The 19,097-nt window shown below is 38.8% G+C and overlaps 1 protein-coding gene across 1 annotated transcript in view; it reads right to left on the bottom strand.

The window, feature by feature from the left end:
* Positions 1-5,364: 5,364 nt before the first annotated feature.
* The window catches only part of DLGAP2 (discs, large (Drosophila) homolog-associated protein 2), a 98,780-nt gene continuing 85,047 nt past the window's right edge, over positions 5,365-19,097 (bottom strand). The window contains exons 9-11 of the mRNA XM_009999175.1: positions 12,955-13,046; positions 8,455-8,607; positions 5,365-6,139 (exon numbers count right to left, since the gene is read on the bottom strand). Of these exons, the coding sequence (XP_009997477.1) occupies positions 5,921-6,139; positions 8,455-8,607; positions 12,955-13,046 (464 nt within the window). The 3' untranslated portion in view covers positions 5,365-5,920. The remainder of the gene's footprint in view (positions 6,140-8,454; positions 8,608-12,954; positions 13,047-19,097) is intronic.

The raw sequence follows: 19,097 nt of genomic DNA, 5'->3' as shown, positions 1-19,097 counted from the left end.
CTAGTAGTCTGTGTTGGTGAATAATGACTGCATCTTCAAATAAAACTCCTCATTGAAGCCTAGTGAAAATACTCATGGTTTTGTACTAGAGAAGTAAAAAATCCTGTTAAAAAAATCAATTTAGAAAAAATAACAAATTGGCCTTAATAAAATACAGAATTAAATTGCCAGCTGATGAAAACTGTTCTGTTTGCTCAAAGAGCAAGCCATGCAGACACAGTTATTTATATTATCTATGACCAGACTTCAAAACCCCAGTTTTGTTTCAGCAATGAACGGTAATGGGAGAAACGCCTATGTGTGGAAAGATGGGACTGTGAACATGCAGTCTTCTGTGATCTTCATTTATGAAATGCAATATGCATTTGATGAGAAGGGATCCAGAATACGTTTTTTAGATATAACAAGTGCCATGGCCTCTTGCAGCTATTAGAATTTCATTTCATTAAGAGGAACTGAATCAGCCTAAATATGCTGGCTAAATTCTCTTTTGGGCAAGTTTCCATTTCAATTTTGGTTTTATACTTGCTGTCCTGAACAGCCTATTACGTAGTTAAGCAGCTGCAGCACTACACCATAGAGGTAGCTGCATTTCAGAGATAAATTAAGCAATTTCTGTGCATACAGAGGGTTTCATTCCTGCCAGGAGTCTGTGTATGCATATGAGTATGCATAAAAGAGCTGTTCCCAAAAGATGGTCCTTGGAGGTGAACAGGGTGACTTGCTGCAGATGGGCCGTGGGGCTGCTCCAGGCTCTAAACCAGCCACGGCTGTCAGTGCTGAGGCCAAGCTGCAAGAAAGTGGCACGGCCTACAGGAATGTGAGTATTGACTGTAGTTCCTCAGTCCAACTGTCTGAGACCATGACACCAAGAATCTGGTTTTATATATATATATATATGTATGTATGTATATTCTCCTATTATCTGCAGTAAGTCATGGCTGCTTCTAGTCTGCCTCTCCTGCCAGTATAGAGGGTCCCCACTGCTCTGCCACACATAGAATCCTCAGGGTTAGAGCTGAGTCTCAGTAAAGAGCAGCTGCTCAAATCAAAGCATAGTCCTTGTGCCTCACACTGTATCCCAGGTTATCCCTTGTGCAAGCTTGGCTGGAAGGTAGGCCCAGGGAGGTCCCAGGGTGCTTGGCAGTTACACCACAGGTGAAGGCTGCTTTTGCAGCATGTGCCCCAGATCCATCTCTCCCACTAAGGCAGCCAGGTGGGGGGAATGCACTTGTGAAGGAGAGACTTGCCAAGATCCCCAACCAAGAGGGCTCAGCTGCAGAAGTGATCAGCTCCTGTGCCTGGCACTGGCCAGGGCTTTCCTGTGGCACCTTCCCAGAGGAGCTCCTCCACCACAGGGACCCTCACTGCTGCCATCATGAACAGCAAAAGCACAGATTGTTCTGGAAACTTAATTTGATGCTCTTCTCTCCTTGCCTCCACCCTGGAGGGATAGTATGAGTATTGCACTTCCCTCTGCTTTGCTCAGGTCTTCCTCTTGGTTGAGTGAGTCTTTGCTTCTCTTTTGGCACAGGCGAGGACCATAAGAGTCTTCCTGCCTGTAGAAAGAAGCTACCTGGCAGCGTGGGGACAGGCAGAAGACCCCCCCGTGTCCCGCCATGCTGGCTTACCAGGCCATGGGCAAGGTAACCTGCCCCAGCTGCAGCCAAGCCTGGAGCTTGTGTGTCGGCTAATAAAGTGCTTGGAGATCCTTCTGGATGAAAGGCACTATTATATAAATTTAAGTCTCAACCTGCCATACACCAGGAAGCACCTCTCTAGACATTAAGGTGTTTGCTATATTCCTCACCTCAAATGCAGTTTGAGGGTGGTTTTACTGCACTGTGAGAACTGGGAACAGTAACAGGAGTAACGCTGCTTCACATTTCATTTAAGCTCTCTGTCTCATGCTGACGTTCCTGCTACACTGGATTTCACAGCTTTTCACCAGACACAGCTTGACATCTGGAGCTGCCAGATCAACTTCAGATCTCAAATGAACACACACAAACCAGCACTTGACAGGTCAACCTGTGGTGTGCCCCCTGCCACAAGGGGGGAGAGAAGCCTCTCAAGGGCACCATTCCAGCGGGGCATGAGGAGACTGCAGGTCATGTATGGGACCTCAACATGTAGCAGTTGTTTTTCTTCCTTGCAAAACCACCCACTGACTGAACATTCCCTCACTTTATACTAGATGCAGGGCTGAAGACGATGAAACTAGAGTACTAAATTACTGATACAGCAGGACTTGGACTTATTTTAAAACAAATAATTTCCATTGTGTGAAATGTATTTTATATATATATATATATACCTGAAATCCACACACCTTCCTATGCACACTTTAATCCCATCCTGTTTGATCTCAAATCTAACATAGTGACAAGGCTTAAGCATGAATTAAAATGTCATTTTTTGGTATAACACTGCACAACATTATTAATCTTTGCACACTGCCAAAGGCCATTCTGATCAGGTCGACAAGAAATAAAACACTTCATAATGTACTTTACCAATTCACAAATAATTTCAGATCTAAAAATTTATATAAACCAAAAATAAGTAGGGGCAATATCAACAATTTTACTAGTCACGTCTTTTCCTTTATTTAAATTTTCATAATCCTGTTTATTATACTTGTGTTTTACAGAAAATGAAGAAATAAACACAGACTTTCCACCATTTTAGAATAAATAGTAGTCCAATTAGAATTCAATTAAACACTAGACTATTTTCCTAAATCCAGCTGTTCTGTGTGGGTCTACACCATGAAGTGTCTTAAGTAGAAAGCATTCACTTTCTATGTATTTACTTAGGTTCTTCCTACATTAGTTTTGTAACTGAGTTTTATTTTTACAATGTAGGGTCAGATTAACATCAATATGTTTATATCTTTATTAAGACACAACACACTGTGTCTCTCATGTCAGGAACTGAAGCAATTTGATTTTGATTTATTTGCAACACAAGTATGATAAGCATAATATTATTTTTCTAAACGAACCAGATGTACAATATGTAAATAGAAATGGCTTATTTGCCTTTAATGATAGAATGTTACCTGTACAATAATTTAATATATTGCACTTTGAAATGTAACATGCACAGATAACATATTATCAGATTTTTCATTAGCCATCTGTTTACTTTTAATCCTTTTTTTTTTTTTTTTTTTTTTAAATAAAGGTGGAACAAACAGAAATCACACATATTCAAAGTTTATACTGAATATTTTCTTATCATGGCATAGGAAATGTAAAATACGGGGTTGGCATCATTCACACAGGCCTACCTTTGCCTGAGAACATCCAATAAAATTTTAACATATCAAAAAACTATCAAAATATGATTCTAAAATCAGCGACTTATACAGACTGCTCTAAGTCAGCTGAGATCTATCTATAATCTGTTGTTTTTACAATTTATCTTCATAAAGCCTAATTACTGGCAGGATTAAATACAACTTGTCTTAATTACATGACCTGTTGCTGCAGGTGGGTGTTTTCAAGTGATAAAGTCAAGTGGGATTTCTCCTTGAAGTGTACAGGAAAATGAGATAAAATGCATCAGCTGCAACATATATATATATGTATAGGTGTGTGTGTATTTTAAATTTCTTATATCTGGAAAAGACACTGGCTTTAATTTTGTGTGGGTATTTCTAATTAGAATCTCCACTTCAAATAAGATAGCAGTTTTCAGGATTCAAGATGCCAATAACTGCATTTGCATTTAAAGTAGTACAACAAATATGGGAAGTAGTCTCAATATGGTACACTACCCAGGCTTCAGCTCTTTCCTTATTAGAAAATGCCTTGAAAATATGAGGGGATGGGCAACAGAATGTTTTCACCTATAGAAGAATATTTCAGGGGTTTATATTTTTTTTATATTTTTTTATTTTTTTAATTTTTTTTTCTTTTTCTTTTCATTTTTGAAGGGTATACATTCGTCTTGGTTTTTGCTTCCAAATATAGTTTAAGGCTATTTGGTAAAGTATATACCAGATACCAGGCTCAATTTACAGGGTTTTCTTCTCACAGAAATGTCTCAAACTTCATCTCTAAAGATTCATATCTTGAAGCTAGGCATGCTTTATCAGCTGTGCTCCAAAGACAGAACTCATGCTTAATACTACACACTGCAGGAAAAAAAGAGAAGGAAAAATAAAAATAAAACCCCAAAAGAAAACATATTTGAAGCAATGTCAGATCTGCATAACCTATGATACTTCATCTTTTCAATCATCCATCAGGCTGCAGGGTGCATGGGATTCAGATTTAAAGTGCTCATCAGGTGAAGAACCAAAGTGCTTGAGTATAATTAAATAGCTGTTCTGCCTATGGCTAAATACATTGCATTTGTTAAAGCAGGTAAATAGGGGATGCAGTAGTTGGGGCTGTCTGTCTCTCTGGGTTCAGACTGTTTTAACCTAAAGTAGTGTTCAGTAGGATTCAAACCTTGGAACTGGGGGCTGCAGGTTATTCATCTTATTGCGTCTTCACCTGAAGACTTCTAAGTGCTGGGTTGCTCGGTTGGCTCTGGAAGGTAGGGGAAGTGGAGTAATTCTGTTTTAATTTGTTTTAAATTAGAGCCTCTTGACTGTGGTAGTTACAACTTCTCTCTTCTAACAACGTGAGGCTTGAAAAGATACTATTTTCCTTGTATTCCATGGCTGGAAAACACTTATCTCTTGAGTCATGTTTTGTTTTTTTTTAAATGTCTGAAGCAAGCAAGAAATTTATTCTTGCCATAAATGATACTGCATAGAAAAATAGTTTAAAAAAAAAAAAAAGTACAACTGTAAACCACAGTTCACCTTTACCTTAACATAACCATTTAAACTAAGATATACTTACCACTCACATTCATATTTCTTTAACTGTTTACAACATCACAACTGGCATTTTAAACAAGCAAGATTATTTTTTTTTTCTCAAGGATACCCTGGAAACTCAATTGATATAACATTTTGAGAGTTTGAAATATTACATGTAGCACAGCTCTTGAAATGAAAGAGAGAAGGTTTATAAAATAAATGTTAACACATAAAAGAACTGTTAAAAATGCAATGAGTGTTCCAAAGGAGCAAGCGTAACTTTTTTCTTTACACATCTTGCTACAGAAGATCTAACTTTTTAAGGCTTCCGTTTTCCTTTCACCCATCACTCAAGTCCTCTTGCATTATAATTTTGCTTAGGTTTCAGAGTGTTGTTATACTGCTAACGGCAAACGTTTCTCAGTGGGCATTCCCACCACCACCAGACTTGAATGCTTCTTGGTTTCTGATGAACTTTGGAGTTTTAGTGGCTGGATATCCCTGTTCATCTCCAGAAACTTGACATGACATGAGAGGCCTAATGTTATTTTGCGGTAACAAAGATGAGAAGAGTGGCAGAGCACATGGGTAGATATGTTAGCTGGGTTCTAGGAAAAGAAACTGGAGGTCAGAGAGAGAAATGGGTTCTTTCTTTCCTGCTCTTTACATTTGTAGCACCTTCTACTTGGATTAGCTAATGCCTCTAGTGAATGGTGAGATGCACCCATTTATAGTTTGTTATTCTTATCCCTAATTATCACATATTTTATAAAAATATAAATAACAAAAAAAGTAAGCTGGGTTCCATCTCAAGAGGTGTTTCTTGTTGTCCTCTGAGAATATATTGGATAAGTCAGGTCTCAACAAGCCCTATCCATTGTAGCTGATTGTAAGTCAGACAATAAATACAAAAAGAAGTCATTCTTGCGGTGAGCTCAGCAAATTCTGAGGAAATCAAAAGCATTCCACTGTGCTTATGGCACAAAGAACACAACAGCAAGGGCATATTTAGTGGAGAGAATAAGACAAAAATTACCAGGTAAATGACAAACTGTACAAGCATTTTGTTTAAAAAAGGAACTCTGCAGCATTCTGTCTTTAAAGCCGTGTTTGAGCCTCTGGGATATATATCTCGATGCTGTCTGCACGCTCTGTGGCTGAATTCTGCCGGAAAGAGGCTGCTCTCTTAGCAGCCATTAGCCGTCTTCTAGCTTCTTGTCGCTGTCTGTCAGGTAGGTCCAGAGATTTTTCTCTTGTGATAGGGAATTTTCCTTTAGGGGGCTTCTTTGGTACAGGAGGAGGAACCTTTCTTTCTTCCTGCAATAGGGTATTAAAACTGAGGGTGAACTGCGTGCGGAAGGTACCGTCAGCTGAGCATGCAAACTGAAGACATGAAATGCAAAATACTGGTTACATACATCAAGCATGCTCCATTTGTGCTTTCCAATCAGCTGACTAATGGGTTACATGAATAGCTAACCACACTAGGGACACCGAGACAATCCTGTTGTTTCAGTAACCATTACAAATTCTGCAGTCCTGTGCCTTAAAAGACTACGCTTCCTTCTACTGTCCTTGCAGGGAGCCTGCACATGCAACCTGCATACCTTACTTTCATATGCATTTGTTTAATTTTAGCTGACACATTGTTACAGTCATTATAGACAGAAACACACACTGGCTCTCCAATAAGAAGTCAGCGCATCTGTGTGGTCTGATCAAGTGAAAAGACTGTCTGAGATTAGCAGGACAGGATTTTTAATTAAATTAATCATACTGAGTTTAGCCTCAGCTGGGGATGAGGTAGCAGCTGTGTATACATGTCTGTTAGTTTAGTCTCCTCCATGAATTGCTAAATGGAAACATACAAGCACCAACCAGACAGAGAACACAGGGCTAATTGTTCTGCTTGCCAGCCTCAACCATTTTAAAGAAAATTATATTGAAGGATTACTAAATTATAAAGTGAGAGACAGTAGATTTTTGGTACCAAAGTAACTGTAAATTGCTCTGCAGGTTTTAAATAAAAATTTATTTGTAGAATGAAATGGATATTTTATTCCATTTAGAGACTGTGAAATATCATATAAGGGCTTTAAAAAGACATTGTAGAAACATGGAATCATACAATAGTTTAGGTTGGAAGAGACCTCTGGAGGTGATCCCATACAACCTCCATTCAAAGCCCATTTCAAATTAGGCACAGTTTTGAAACTAAGGCAGTTTTTCAACATCATATTTAATACTGGACTGACTAGCCCCAAAGACAGAGACTCCACAACTTCAAGTGTATTATGATTGATCTTTCTGCTATATAACTTCTTAAAGTAATAGCAATAGTCCAGAGTATGGGCTGTTCCTTATGGAGAACACAGTTAATTTGATGTGCAGGATTCAAATAATACAAAAATTGAACTGATGCACCTGTGGATTACAGACTCTTCATTGTTTGGTCTTTTTAAAAACAACTAATTCTAAGTCTACTACCAAAATGCATTAGCCAACATTAGCTAACTAAAGTTATCTAGAGCATAGTTCTACATTCTTAACTCCACAAGGACAGTGCAGCAGCCTAAGATGCTATTCCTTGTGACAACAAGCTCTTCCAGTCTTTATTTTCTCTGTTTCCTGTTTTCAACCAGGAACATAAGGACTCCATTCCTGTTGTCCCATCTGCTTTTTCTCTTTTTTTTTACCTTTAGTTATTTCCCTCTTAGTAACATTACTGTTGCTGTCACTATAACAATTTCTTACTTCCAGTTGTCACTAGTAAGCAAGAGTTGCAAACTCACCATCCACCAACCAGTTGGCTGAAAATTAAAATCCAAGAGGAGCATGAAGAAATGAAAGAGTTGTCAAAATGCCTCCTAATTCCTCCCAAACCAAACAAGTATTCACTTGAGGGTAACAATACTGACTCAAACCAAATGTTCTCTTCATCTGACTGATACAACAATCAGCAAGGATAGTGGGATAATCAAGGCAAGGGATGGAGCTCCAGAGGCAGTTTCAGAATTACATTGCTTTTGAGGGCCATTTGGCACCTTTGGGTTGCAAGGATCATGGCTGGGGTGTCGCCCAGGTGGTTGAGTTGTAGGGTTGAGGTGTGAGCAGTTTACCAGAAGTACTCTTTGTCCCCCAAACTTTTGTGAGCCAAGCTTTAGTCTGACCTGCACTATGTTTTGCCACATGCTTTTATCTCACTCCTGCTCTAGTATCAGTTATGTTGTGCAGGCAGGATTAAACACTGTAGTGCTTAGGCTTGAGCTGCCTCAAATGTAGCAGAGTGCTGAGTTTACTTTGATTGAATTGTTGAATTGTCCTCAGTTTCAATTAATCAAAGCATATTTCAGTTCTAGGCTTTAGAATGTGAATCCAAATTAGTTGAACAAAACCATTATGGAGTGGAATAGACTAGCGAAATTAATTTTATTTGTTATACAATTCAGCTCAACATTGTTAAAAAGAAAAAAGTGCTCACATTTGGTGAAGGTTTCTGTGCATAAATTGGGCCATGCCAATTAGATACTTTCCAGGGTTAGAAACCTATTGTGTTACACTATTGTATTTAACACAAGGAGACTGCAGGACTACAAATGGGGAGCAAATGGTATTGTCCATGGTCTGCTTACCTTCCTTTCAGGTGATTCTATTATTTTCCATTCATTGAGTTTCAACTGGTGCAGTTCATCAAATTTCATGCTGACGTCTTCAATTGAGAGCTGCAATAAGTCCCAGAAACCTGCTAGGTCCTGGGAAGTTGGTCTCGGCATGGCACTCGGGTCCTGTCATGCAGAAAGGAGAGAAAATTAATAGACCAGGAGGCTTTAAACAATGTACTTTGAGGCAGGGAAGGCACCGCACTGGACTACAGTGCTACAGAGCTGCTCAGTGCTACAGGCTACGTGTGCTTTATAGCTGGGACCTGTGACTGGAAAGTTGTGCCTCCTACACAACCCAAACATGAATGAGTTGGATGTCATACCCAGGCCTTCCTGAATCCTTCCTGAGGAAAGTTCCTCAGCACCCTATGCTGTGCTGACCTGCCTCTCCAAAAAGAAAAAAGATGACAACCTCTACCTGCTGATTATTAAGGGGAATGTGGTTTGTATACTAGCAAGCCTGAAGTATTTCTGGTTAAAAATTACATTCACAATAGCTGATTAGAAGGCAAAACAACACCACCAAGAAGTTGTCAGTTTATGCTGAATTCCATGTTTACATTGTCTTGCATTTTCAAATATACACACCTGGTATAAAATTTTGATGGGGATGGTAGGATTTTGTTCTCCAGGGAGTTGAATCATGCTCAGGAACTGGGAAGACACAACCCCCAGGTGCTGCGATAGAGCATTGCCTTGTGCACAGGACTTAACGGTACAAACACTGGTGGTAACAATTAGCAAGATGACCCTCCATTTGACTATTAACCATTAACCTCATGTCAGTGCTGGATAAAAATTACATTAGAAGCTAGTACGAAGACTGTTAACCCTACAGAAACTGGTACTAGTTCAAGGAGACAGCTTTGTCACTTTAATGAAATAGGGCTTAATTGGTACACATCTCTGTGAAAATGATGGATAAATGTCTCTGCTCTTTCAGAGTATGAGGAAGCCACTAAGATGGTCTACAGAATGGACTTGAGAGAGATGGAGTCAAAATAACGCCAAAGGGACTCCGGCTCTCCCTATTCCTGGGCAAAAGCTGCAATTACTAGTTTACTGGCTTAGAAGCACTGGTGTTATTGCTGCTCCTCACTCTGCTCATCATTTTTGGAACCATGGCAGCCTCCAGCACGGCAGCTTGCAGAGGAGTGTGTGGTGCATTGTCTGAGCACAAGAGGGCTGCCTCCTGCTGCTATGCCTTATGGATCCACAGTCCATGGATAAATGCTGGCACAAATGATTACTATAACAGCTAACTGAGCTTTGAAAAGGTTGGCTTACACCTTATTCTTTTCAGAAGCTGCTCATTTAGTTGGATCTTCTTTGAAATACAGCTTTGCAGCCCCTCTTCTGAAGGAAGCCTAGAGCAAGCAAAAGTACCTAGTCAGTGCTCGAGCTGCTCTTTTTTTGCCTGCAACCATGACATATTGAGTGATGATCTCATGAGCTGAGCAGGATCTGTGCTGGCTAGAGTATGGAGGAGGACACTTCAAAGAAAAAAGGTGTTACAAGAGATAATGTGAATAATGCAGCAAGGAATAGTTATTAATCAGCAAATTTTTTTCAATTTTTTTTTTTTTTTTTTACAGCAGTTACTGGGAACAGCACACTGTAGGAGACAACCAGCCAGATTCCTAAAACAAAATACTTCATCGAAGCTTAGAGTGTTATGAACGTACTCTGATTAAGAGTCTTTGGTAAGAGATCTTAACCCAGAGCATAATCAGATGTATTCCTTGAAGTTTTTGTGGCTCTTTAGAAAAGTCCATAGGCAACAAGCAAATTTCCTGGTTAAATTTCAGGTCTGAATAAGTGTGTTCCTCTTCCTAAACCCTTGATGCATTTTACAATGGCAGAAGTAGACATCCTTGTTCTTTGCCTACACTTACACTTAATGTTGTTGAACTGTTGTTAGAAAAACTGCTGTGTGGTAGCCCTGCAAGTATGAGAGGGTTCTGAGTGGGGGAATGCACTAACTGGCTGCCTTCCCATCCAGAGGCTGCCTGGGAAGCATATGGAAAGCCTTCTACGGATATGCGCTAGGTGACTATTTAGCAACAAACTCTGTTGTTAGGCGTAGGGAAAAAAGCCTCAAAACATGAATGAACTAAAAGCCCAAAGCTAAAATCAGTGGCTGCTTTCTGCACAGCGCATTGATGATTTCATGAAGCTGAAGAATATTCAGAGCCTAATTCTTCAGAGTAGGGTAAAGATGCTATTATGGAGTTCAAAGGTTTCTTATCCAAATGAGAAGGAGACAAATAAAATCTTGCCAGTTTTTTGGCCATGTTGTCTGCAAAGCTGTACCGTTGTATTCCTATTGCTTTTGCAGTAATGAATGGTTCCCACTTCCCAAGAGCTGATGGCTGAGCAGGAACTGCACTTGTTATTACAGTAATGCTCTCAAGCACAAGTGCTGGACATACTTGAAGATAAATGGAGTGGAGGTTAGGCTCTCCAAATCCTAGTTTGCATAGCTTAATCAATCAGGTAATGGAGAATGCTTTGAAATGTGCAGTGAGAAACCTTTAGACATTGATGAAGATTTCCTCCTTTTGCTGTGGAACAAATTACTAGATAGGGAGCACATGTGATGTATTTGATATTACATACGTGGTCATCTCCTGCTTGCCTGACTTTGCATGTTTCCTCTGTCATTCTGTAACAGCTATTAAAATCCTTGTTTTGACAGAGTCTTTGAAGTGGATAATTTGATTCTTTCCTAATGAGGACCATAGAATCATAGAATCCTAGGGGTTGGAAGGGACCTCGAAAGATCATCTAGTCCAACCCCCCCTGCCAGAGCAGGGTCACCTAGAGCACATCACACAGGAACGTGTCCAGGCGGGGTGTGAATGTCTCCAGTGAAGGAGACTCCACAACCTCCCTGGGCAGCCTGTTCCAGGGCTCTGTCACTCTCACAGTAAAAAAAATATTTCTGATATTCACCTTGAACCTCCTATGCTCCAGTTTGCACCCATTATCCCTTGTCCTATCGCTGGTCATCACTGAAAAAAGCCTAACTCCATCTCCCTGACACTCACCCCTTACATATTTGTAAACACTGATGAGGTCACCCCTCAGTCTCCTTTTCTCCAAGCTAAAGAGACCCAGCTCCCTCAGCCTTTCCTCATAAGGGAGATGCTCCACGCCCTTCATCATCTTTGTGGCTCTGAGCTGGACCCTCTCAAGCAGTTTCCTGCCCTTCTGGAACTGAGGGGCCCAGAACTGGACACAATACTCCAGATGTGGCCTCACAAAGGCAGAAGAGAGGGGAAGGAGAACCTCTCTTGACCGACTAACCACACCCCTTCTAATGCATCCCAGGATGCCATTGGCCTTCTTAGCCACAAGGGCTATTAAGGGCTATATCTTATAATTTTCTATCCGAAGGCAGGACATTTTTGGCATGACTTTCTCAGTAATATTTCACTGCATTTTCAGGAATTCTGGATGTTTAACTTTATGGATAAAAAGTAGCAAGTAGGTTTCTGCAGAATGAATGTTCTGCCTTAAAAAGTGATGTGGCAAATACTAACAAGTAAAGAAATATTTCTAACCAGACTTATAGGTCCTGTCTGCCATCATGCATGCAGCAGAATTCAGCACTTTTAATATATGAGGTGTAGGAGCAGTCAAGAGGTGAGAGCTAGACTTGATTTTTCAAATAAGCCAAAGAAAGGTGTTCTACCACTAACTGTAGCTAGAAGAATTACATTCTTCTATTGATTAGTATCATCTTTCCACAATGTTTGTATCACCAATGGCTGCTGTCATGTTAATGAAGATAACATTTAGAATTGAATTAGTCTCTAATGAACTTCCAGAACACTAGCAGTAACTCTCATAAGTATTATACTGCATCTGTTCCCTTAGCCCTAGGATATCATATATATAATTGGCAATGCAAATTATGAAACCTAATTTTATGAACATTATGTATATTCTCATTTCAAAGATCAGTCCTATTTTCAGGTAGATAGAAAGCTGGACCATATATTCTCCACTATTTTGCTATTTAGTATTCTCTTTTTTTCAGGTAATATGAAAAATTTGTCCCTTCTACTAGAAACAGAGTTATTATATTAGGGTGTTACACAAATAAGCCATAATATTATGTCTTATAAAACTTGCATTTGTTCAGTTCTCATTTTTTTTCTTTATTGAAGACAGCAAATAAAGAAAAGACAAAACACACTCAGACTGAAATTATTGAAATTACATTTGCTTTGATAAAAAAATGTACTAACACCATACTTAAGCATTAAGTTTAAAAGGAAAAAAAAAAAAAAAGAGGAGCAATAAGACAAAATGTGAGACATGAAAAAGACATTTTAAAATGTTATTGCTACACTTGGTTTTGTTATTGCCTTTGAAGTAAAAATATTAAATTCTAAAATTTAAAGTTATGTTTTGTATGAATAGCCTTAAACTCTTCAAGAATGGCCAGACACGGTGACTTACCAGATTTTGCTGACAAAGCCAATAAAATTGCTGGAATTTCTGAGACATGAGGAGCTGAGCACTTCCAACAGCACTTCGGATCTTACCTAGGACTAAGCATATAGAAAGGTTATTACCAATAAATATCTTTTAGCAATAAATGTAAAATGCAGCTCAAAAATATGTAGCAGATAATTGCTGTTTATTTTATAAGGGAAGTGAATATTTGATTTTACAGCTTGTGATTAGATACAGAAATATATTTGAAAAAGATGGAGATAGAGGAGAGCTCTGTGGCATTTTACCCTTTGGCAGTTGTAAGTGATGTATTCTCAACTCACAACAGCTAAGACTGCATTTGCCAAAGAAAGCAGAAAAAAACAGGGAATATAGGCTGCTTCCTGAAGTGGGCACATTACATATGTTTCTGAGAATAAATTACATTTCAAAGTAAATGACCAAAAAAACCCCAAAAAACCAAAACAAACAAAAAAGAAGCTCAGTGATAAGCATTATCATCTGAACTGACAAAGCACCAAATTGCAAATAATTCAGTAGATCTATTGACATCAAAACGATTACATTATCACCAAACATAATAATTACCAGCTTATCTCCTAGGCACCATCAGGCACAACTAACAAAGGTAACTTTACTGAACAGATTGTAATTTTCTTTCAGATGGTATGATTAATGTATTAATAAAGAAAACATCTTTATATAAAGACCAAAAATAAACTTATTAGCATTGTCTAATACTCTTTCAAGATCACCAGTAATAATTTATTTATCTGAATCTGTAAAGATTCCCCTGTAAGGATTTTCCACCTGTTATGGGTGCAGAGTAACAGAGAGAATTAATGAAAACTAGAAGTAGGTTTGCTCATGTAAATTTAAAGCTGTTGAAACAGTCTTGTCTGGAGAACCAGTTAGGTGCCTGTTCCCTCTGATGTCAAAAGGAGATTTACATGTATCTTAAGTAATAACTTCTGGTTCTGCAATCACTGAGGACTTCACTCAGTCATGTGGATGATCTCTGGATGAGCTCTCTTTATCCCATTTGTCTGGGGCAAGGTTACTACATTAAACTATAACTCCTACTACCTAAGATACTCCTACTATAAGGCTGAAACCCGCAGAGGAATCACATCTCTGAAACATGTCTTGGTACTCCCATTAGGAGTTACAGGTTGGCTACCCAGGAAAATACCCAAAGTCCTAAGCACAGGAGCCTCAGAGTGGGACACAAGCAAGTACTCCTGGAGTTCACTGAATCATTATCACCCCTATGGTTCACTGGGCTTTCCCCACTCTCAGTGTATTTGCCATTCACAGTGTGCATAAGCACTGGGGAAAGGGACCAAATTAATTTTATTTGATTTTGCTTCCAAGAGTCATCTGTCTAAATCATAATTTCTAGATGCTCTATAATCAGTAACTCAAGCTCATCAGCTCAGCCATGTTAGGCACTTATTTTTAGATGAGCTGAATGTCTTCCTGGAGATGCCTTTTTTTTCTATTGACTGGAGTGCCTAAGGGGACTGGCTTATCCCTAGGAAAGGAAACTCACTCCTCCTTGACTCCCACATTTGCTGAGATAAATACCATATTTTGGTAGGTAGCAATATACTTCTACACTTCCTTCCTACACATCCTTTCCTACACTTCCTTTCCTCCACATCCATCTCCATGCTGAAAAAAAATCAACACTTTAAAAAGCATTATAAGCAGGACTTTCAACAGAAGATTGATTTATCTGGAAAATTTCCAGATCTTTAAATAATGTTTACAGTGAAGTTAGAGAGAGGTAGTGGTAGGAGCAAGTCAGATATTACTCTGACATGTTTTAATTCAACTTGAGGAAATAAAATTGATAATTCAAACAGGATTCAGAGGGCAGAATGAAGCTACAATAGGGCAGCAGAACTGACCTGCAGCCTGTGACACAGAAGACATTAAACTCTGGCAGGGCTTAACATTTTGTTATTTAAAGTAAAGGGTGGGACTGGGTGGCATGTTAAAACAGTTTTTTGGTAGTAGGTCTTATATTTTAATTCTGCCTTCTCTAGATCAGTCAAACATCTGCTTAATCACAAGTAGCAGCAGGAGATAATTTAGAAGTTTAAGGCTCCTGTTCTTTGGAAGCACAAGCTCTGCAACTTTATAAGCATGTGTTAATATGTAGAGCTGTAATTCCCAAACTCAATTCTGTTTTCTGTTAGACAAACAGTACCACTGCCCCACAACGCTACATTAAACAGCAACATGCATAATTCTCCAGTCCTGTGTGGCACCCATTTGTGAAAAGGTTAAGTGGTTCAGGACTGCATGAGTAATTCTCTGGGGTTTTGGTTTTATTTTGTTGTCCAAATGAAAGAAAGCATTTTAATTGGTTTGGGGTTTTTGATCACCAAACCCCTCAGTTTTCCCTAGGGAGTTAGGAAAACAATGTTTTGGGTGTTAAAACCTGAATGGACATATAAAAACCTAAATAAGAAAAGAAATATTTCATTTCATCTGAAACAAATTGCTTTGATTTTGTTTTCAGCATTTTTAATAAAGGCAAAGACTTAAGTGACAAACAGCCTGGCATCCTCCTTTTCCCTTAGTGCTCTGTAGCTCAGGACATAAGACAAAAATCTCAGTGTGGGGTCAGAGTCCCTTTTTGCCAGGATGGGGAATTGTGCTGTAGCAGGTCCCTGACATCGCCTGTTCTGCGTTATGTTCAGCTGTTCCCTGGGCAGTAAGAGAATTGGGATGATGGTTGTAGTAACTGTCTCATAGTGAATGAAGTTTAGTTTCAGTTTCCTCTATTCAAGTTTATAGCTCATAGCTCAATCTCACAGCCTGAGAAAAGGGCATTGGGTTTGGCCCAGCTGCAGAAATACAGATCTTGTTAGAATTTATATATGACCCTTATTTTCTAGTGAATCTCACAGTTACCTCAAATCCTGAAGGTTCATGTCAACAAGTATTGGTGATTTACAGCCCAGGTAGACCAGACAAGACTTAGGTGCTGGCAATGCAGAATTTTGGTGTGATACACCTCCACTAGGGATGTGAGATAGTGGTTCTGGGCTACTGGCAAGTGTCACTGTGGTGAATACACATGTATAACTCTATTTCCATTTCAATAAGTAACATCAGATATAATAAAATGTAGAAGTTAGAATCTCTCATATTCATGCTACCCTGCTTTGCTGTAATTAAATTAAAGTAATAAACCACTTCAATTCATAATATTTAGCACAATATTAATAGACAGCCAAAGCCTTGTTATTAATTTCATGCATTGGGGAATTATTCCAATGAGTGCAGATTGATTATCTCCATGAAAGAATGATGAATGTTAGAGACTGGAGAGACTGAGATGTTTGGTGATGCCTAGAAGATTTTGCTTGTAAATAAATAATGATAAAATCTACTAACACACACAAACATATATATAATGTTCATATAATCCATACATCTCCCTCCATTAGGATAATGTTATATTTACTTGAATGTCAGAAAATAGTCACACAACCTTAATTCTGGTCCCTGAAGCATTTGAAGCACTCAGATTTTTTTGTGTGGTCTTGTATGGCTTCTACTCTGAAGACATACAAAACCCTGACCATGACTTCAGTAGAAGCAGACTCAGGATTTATACCCTGGATAGAAATTGTGTAAATAGCATGTATCCAGCATACACAATTAACACAGTGGTGTCTTTCCCCCTGCAATAAGCATACTATAAAATTTAAAGTAATATATATGTGTTGCATTGCTTGAGAAATGCTACATAATTTTGTAATTGAAAATGGTTTCATATCACAAAGGTAGAGGGGGGAAAGTTAGGTCTGTATGGATGAAACCAAGATTATAGTCTGATGCTGTATCTCTGTTCTTGACAGGCTAAAAGCTCTCCTGAGTTGTGCCACTGCTGCACCAGCAATGAGAAACTACTAACAGTCTGCTTCTGGTCCTTAGAATTGTTTATTTAAATGCTGTGGTTTATTTTACTTTTCTTTCCATTTGATTGTTTCAAATTTATTCTATATTCAGAAATAAATTGCTTCACCAACAATCTGAGAAAATTCACCTGGAAAAAATATTCAAATTGGCATTTAGTTAATCCTCCTAACTCAAAGCAGGGCATGATATTTGTCTACTCTATAAACCTAAATTAGTTATTTGCAGAAATACATCTTTTTCACCATCAACACATGGAGAACAGGGAGGTGATTCAAGACAGTCAGCATAGTTTCACCAAGGGCAAATCCTGCCTGACCAACCTAGTAGCCTTCTATGATGGAGCATCAGTAGACAAGGTTGTACAGGGTTCTGAGCAACCTGGTCTAGTTGTAGATGGCCCTGCTCACTGCAGGGGAGTTGGCCTAGGTGACCTCTAAATGTCCTTACCAATCCAAGCTATTCTGTGATTCTATTACTTTAAAGACTGTTTCAGAGCAATTAAGAAATTTTGGAGTAATTCACAGCACTCCAAATGCATATTTCAATACTGCCTGAATGATAGGTTTGTGAAAAGTGCTAGGAAATTATGTTAGAAATTTCTCGTAGGCTAAAGGATAATCCATATTTGGTAGAACAATTAAGAAAGCTTTTATGGATGATTAATTGATGAATAAACTAAAATAAATTGGTTGTGAGCATTTTTAAAGTTTTGTTTCTTAAAGAATGGAAGAGTTATCTCTATGTTTTCCATTCCTATTTGGTCACGTGAGTAAAGCCTTTGTTGTAGTGTGGAAATATCAGCCAGAAGATTAGCATGGAAAAATCCAGCAGCCATGGAGTGAAGAGGAATGGGGAGAGAAGGGTGATATTTTGAGGTCTTGCACTATCTAATGCCTTTTTTTTTCTCTAGAGGTCACTTAACTGTGTACCTATGCCAGCTGAGCTCCTAGACATAATGCAGAAGATCCCAGCAAAACAACCTTTCTGGTGGCATAGTTTATATGATAGTTGGGGTGTTTTTCCCCATATCTTAGGATTTTTATATGAAAGTAAACTCTGTGTGGCTGTTCTCTGTTTGACTTGTGTATTGAAATATTTCAGTGGCCATATACATGGCATTCAGAAGCTCAGGATGTCTTCTGTTTCCTCCCTCTGCCAGACCTTGCCTGTAAGCTGTGGGTAGAGAGCCAGCTCTCCTGCTTTTCCCCTCTCTATGCTGGTCCCCTGCTCCCATTAGGAGCTTGCGTGTGGCAGTCCTGGCCCTCTTTGTCTTCAATAGCTCTGTGACAATTGAGAGTGTTTTTCTTGTCATCACCTACACACCAGTAATAGCTAAACACAATTTTCAGGGTGTACAACTGAAACTCCAGTCAGGACCCTTGAGAAACACATCTTTGCTTGAAGGCACCCTGCTAGTGTAAAGGATCAGATGACTTACCCTGGGAACAGTTACAGCCACATGTATATTATATATATATCCTATATATATATAAAAGTATACATGTTAAAATAAACACTGAGAACACAACTGCCCCCATAAACAATATATGAACTTTGCAGAGACTCCAAAATACAGTTCATGGCAACTGAGCAAATAAACAAAGACTGTGAAAAGAAAGAGAGAGAAGTTATTTTTGCTACTATTATTATTATCTTCTTTTTTCAGACCTGATGAGTGAAGTTCTTAAAACAACATCATCAGAGAAGAGCTACAGTGAAAGGAAAAATCAATACAGCAATCAGACAGCTTTCTCTGATCTCAGGGCTATTGTGCTAACACAGAAAATGAAATTGTTTTCTACAATGCAATTCTTTTTTAACTCTTCCTGTGATTAAAGCAAAAGAGAAATGGTATCATAAAAGCAGCCTTCTCCTATGAGACACAAAGTTATATTTGGTCCTCAGACTCAATTAACATACCCAGGCCATAAAGAAATGATTTGGCATTAACAATGACAGTTTGAATGTGCAAACTTTGCTGTCAAGTGTTTTGGGAATAGTAGCTCCTGCTGGAAGATGGAAAAACAGATCTAGTTGCTTCTGTCTCTTCCATTTGCGGGTATTTTCTTCACAGAATTGCCAAATGCTTAATATGTCATGATACATTTCATGCTGGGATATCATTAAACCTTAGTTCTTGTGGATACACACCTTCTAACCTCCACAGCTCAAACTGGGGACGCAAAATGTGTCAAAGACTCAGCAGG

The sequence above is a fragment of the Chaetura pelagica genome, unplaced genomic scaffold, assembly GCF_000747805.2.
Source record: "Chaetura pelagica isolate M959 unplaced genomic scaffold, ChaPel_1.0 scaffold90, whole genome shotgun sequence".
NCBI lineage: Eukaryota > Metazoa > Chordata > Aves > Apodiformes > Apodidae > Chaetura > Chaetura pelagica.
The sequence above is the reverse complement of the archived record's forward strand: the minus strand, read 5'-3'. Positions and strand labels throughout refer to the sequence as shown.